The 2,529-nt window shown below is 43.5% G+C and overlaps 1 protein-coding gene across 1 annotated transcript in view; it reads left to right on the top strand.

The window, feature by feature from the left end:
- The window catches only part of UNK (unk zinc finger), a 37,556-nt gene extending 35,385 nt beyond the window's left edge, over positions 1–2,171 (top strand). The window contains exon 17 of the mRNA XM_015819073.1: positions 1,568–2,171. Coding sequence (XP_015674559.1) covers positions 1,568–1,723 — 156 coding nt within the window. The 3' untranslated portion in view covers positions 1,724–2,171. The remainder of the gene's footprint in view (positions 1–1,567) is intronic.
- Positions 2,172–2,529: the final 358 nt, after the last annotated feature.

Raw genomic sequence — 2,529 nt, 5'->3', positions numbered from 1 at the left:
CAGAAAAGGCCGCAACTGGTGCACCAGGCGTACCCGGTAAAACGCCCCCCTGGCCACAGCCGTCAACTGGTCTTCCAGTGTCAGCCGTGGATCCAGGAGGACCCCCAAATTGCGTACCCTCTCCGAGGGAGCCAAAGTTTCGCCCCCTATAGTCAGCGATGGAATCAGCTGACCATACCTGGGAGCCGGCAACCACAGCTACTCAGTCTTGGAAGGGTTGAGCCTGAGTCTGTTTCTCCCCATCCAGACCCGTACGGCCTCCAGACACCGGGCCATCACGTCAAGGGCATCATTGGGGTGGCCTGGGGTGGAAATGTACAGCTGAGTATCATCAGCGTACTGATGGAAATCCACCCCAAAGCCACGGATTATCTCCCCCAGCGGCTTCACATAAATATTGAACAGTAAGGGGGAGAGGACCGACCCTTGTGGCACCCCACAAGTTAGGGGCCTTGGGGCCGACCTCTGCCCCCCTGCCAATACAGACTGCGTGCGGTCGGTGAGGATGATGCCTCGACTTACAACTGCAACAACTTAAGTCTCTAATTCCAGGTTCAATTATGGTCATAAGTCAAGGACTACCTGCAATGATTAAAATCTTCTCTCTAATGGCAGAGAGAAGCCAATTATTTGGTTTCTCTCTGCCATTATTTTAAGAGACTAAAGGCAAAAAAAAGGGAATTTGATCATAAATTTTAAAAAGAAAAAAATATTATCCTAACAAAAGAAAATTCTGTCTCCAGTTATATTATGTTTTAGTAATGTGTAGTGTCTAGTAAGTGTAAATACTGTAGGAAAATCATGGGAAAAGGTATGAACCTCTTTCACCCCAAACTGTAAATAGTCAAAAGATATAGTATACATTTTCTTTGCATGTGCTTCCCCTCAAGCCTTTAGTTTATTTTGTTTGGAGTTGAGGAGGATGAGGATAAATCCAGTCATCTGTTGATTAAAAACAGTCTGCCAGTCTGCTTTTATGCTTGGCAGTAGTTGGTAACCTATTCTGCATCACGGAGTGATAACTCAGTCTGTCAAGCTGCTGGTAGCTTTCCAGTGGTGACATTTAACCGTGTGTGTGTGCGTGCTTGTACTCCCATTTTCACTCAGACAGCAGAAAACTCCCCAAATCAAGCAAAAACTGCATCATACAAACCCAGCAATTTTTACCTTATTTTAGGGGTTACGGTGGAGTGCCAAAGTGGCTATGGATTGCCCATCCCTCATATTCGTTATGGTTCCAGACCAGACCATTTTTCATCTAATAGTTTCCTGGATCAAGGGGTTGACAGCTCTGCTAAGCTGCAAAATAAGTTCTTGAAAGAGGATAGAGAAGAAGAAGAAGAAGGTTATCTACTCCAGTTAGAGGAATACAAGACTGGACTGCTACATAGAAGAATGGGCTAATGAAATGTCCTTCTCTTTTAAATTCCCCTCCCCCAGCCCCTTGGACTGCTCCTTCAGGAGTTGCCTATTGAGCGTAGAACAGTTGTCCTTGAGGTCCATTCTGTTTTACTAACAATCCCCCTTGCTTCTCCTTTCTCCCCCACCCCACTTCTTCTCTTTTCAGGCAGTGTTTCAAATGCAGTCGGTGAAATGCCTCAAGTGCCAGGAAGAGAACCGGGTGGTACTACCGTGCCAACACACTGTGCTGTGTGAAACCTGTGCCGAGGAGGGTGAATGTCCCATCTGCCATCCCAACAGGCCACTTGCTCTCCAATCGTGACTGTACTAGGACATTTGTTTAGCATATCACATAGAATTTTTAAACTTTTCTCAGATATATATATATATGTCTATATATATCTGTGTGTGAATGTGTGTGTATATATGTACGTATGCACACACGCACACATAAAAACAAAATATTAGTTGCAGAGCACTTTTTAAATACTTTGCATCTCCCATTTAAAGGATCCCTGCTCCCCATCCCCACGGTCCCATTAATTCTAATTCATTAGGGACTTTTAGAGCAGTTTTTTAATATAGATCAAAGAGCCATTTGCAAAATCTGTTTCTCCTCCCTCCCTTTTTTATTTAGGAAATAATCTTTTTTTAGCCTTTTCTGGAGAGATATTTAGAGGGAGGATGAAGAGAGTTTGCAAGTGATTTCCAACCTAAGGATTGGGCTTTGGGGGAAGAGAAAAGATAGAAATCAATTTTCGATTCATGTCTTCATTTCCTTCTTTCGTCCTATAGTACTTTAATATTTTTATTTGTATCACAACCATTACAGGTGTGCAAAGTCTTTGAAGCAACTCTTTTGTAATGCCCCCAAAAGGCAAGACATCTTTCTTTGAATTGCTAAAGCAGCTTTTGCAATGCTCACTTCAGGAATGGCTTTCAAAGCTTCTGGGTAAATCTTGCAAAAGATTGATTTGCTTTAACAATGGGAAGAGCAGTGTTTTCTTCATGCGGTGTGCTTTCTGAAACACTGCTTTCACAGGCTTTGTGCAGCCATAATAATCTTACTCATGCCGGTCAGTAGTCCCTGCTTATGAGCCTCAATTATTCAGCATTCTCGTGGCCTCC

Source organism: Protobothrops mucrosquamatus, unplaced genomic scaffold (assembly GCF_001527695.2).
Source record: "Protobothrops mucrosquamatus isolate PMUCROS unplaced genomic scaffold, P.Mucros_1.0 scaffold_146, whole genome shotgun sequence".
NCBI classification, from domain to species: Eukaryota; Metazoa; Chordata; class Lepidosauria; order Squamata; family Viperidae; genus Protobothrops; species Protobothrops mucrosquamatus.
This window is presented reverse-complemented; position numbering and strand designations above follow the sequence as displayed.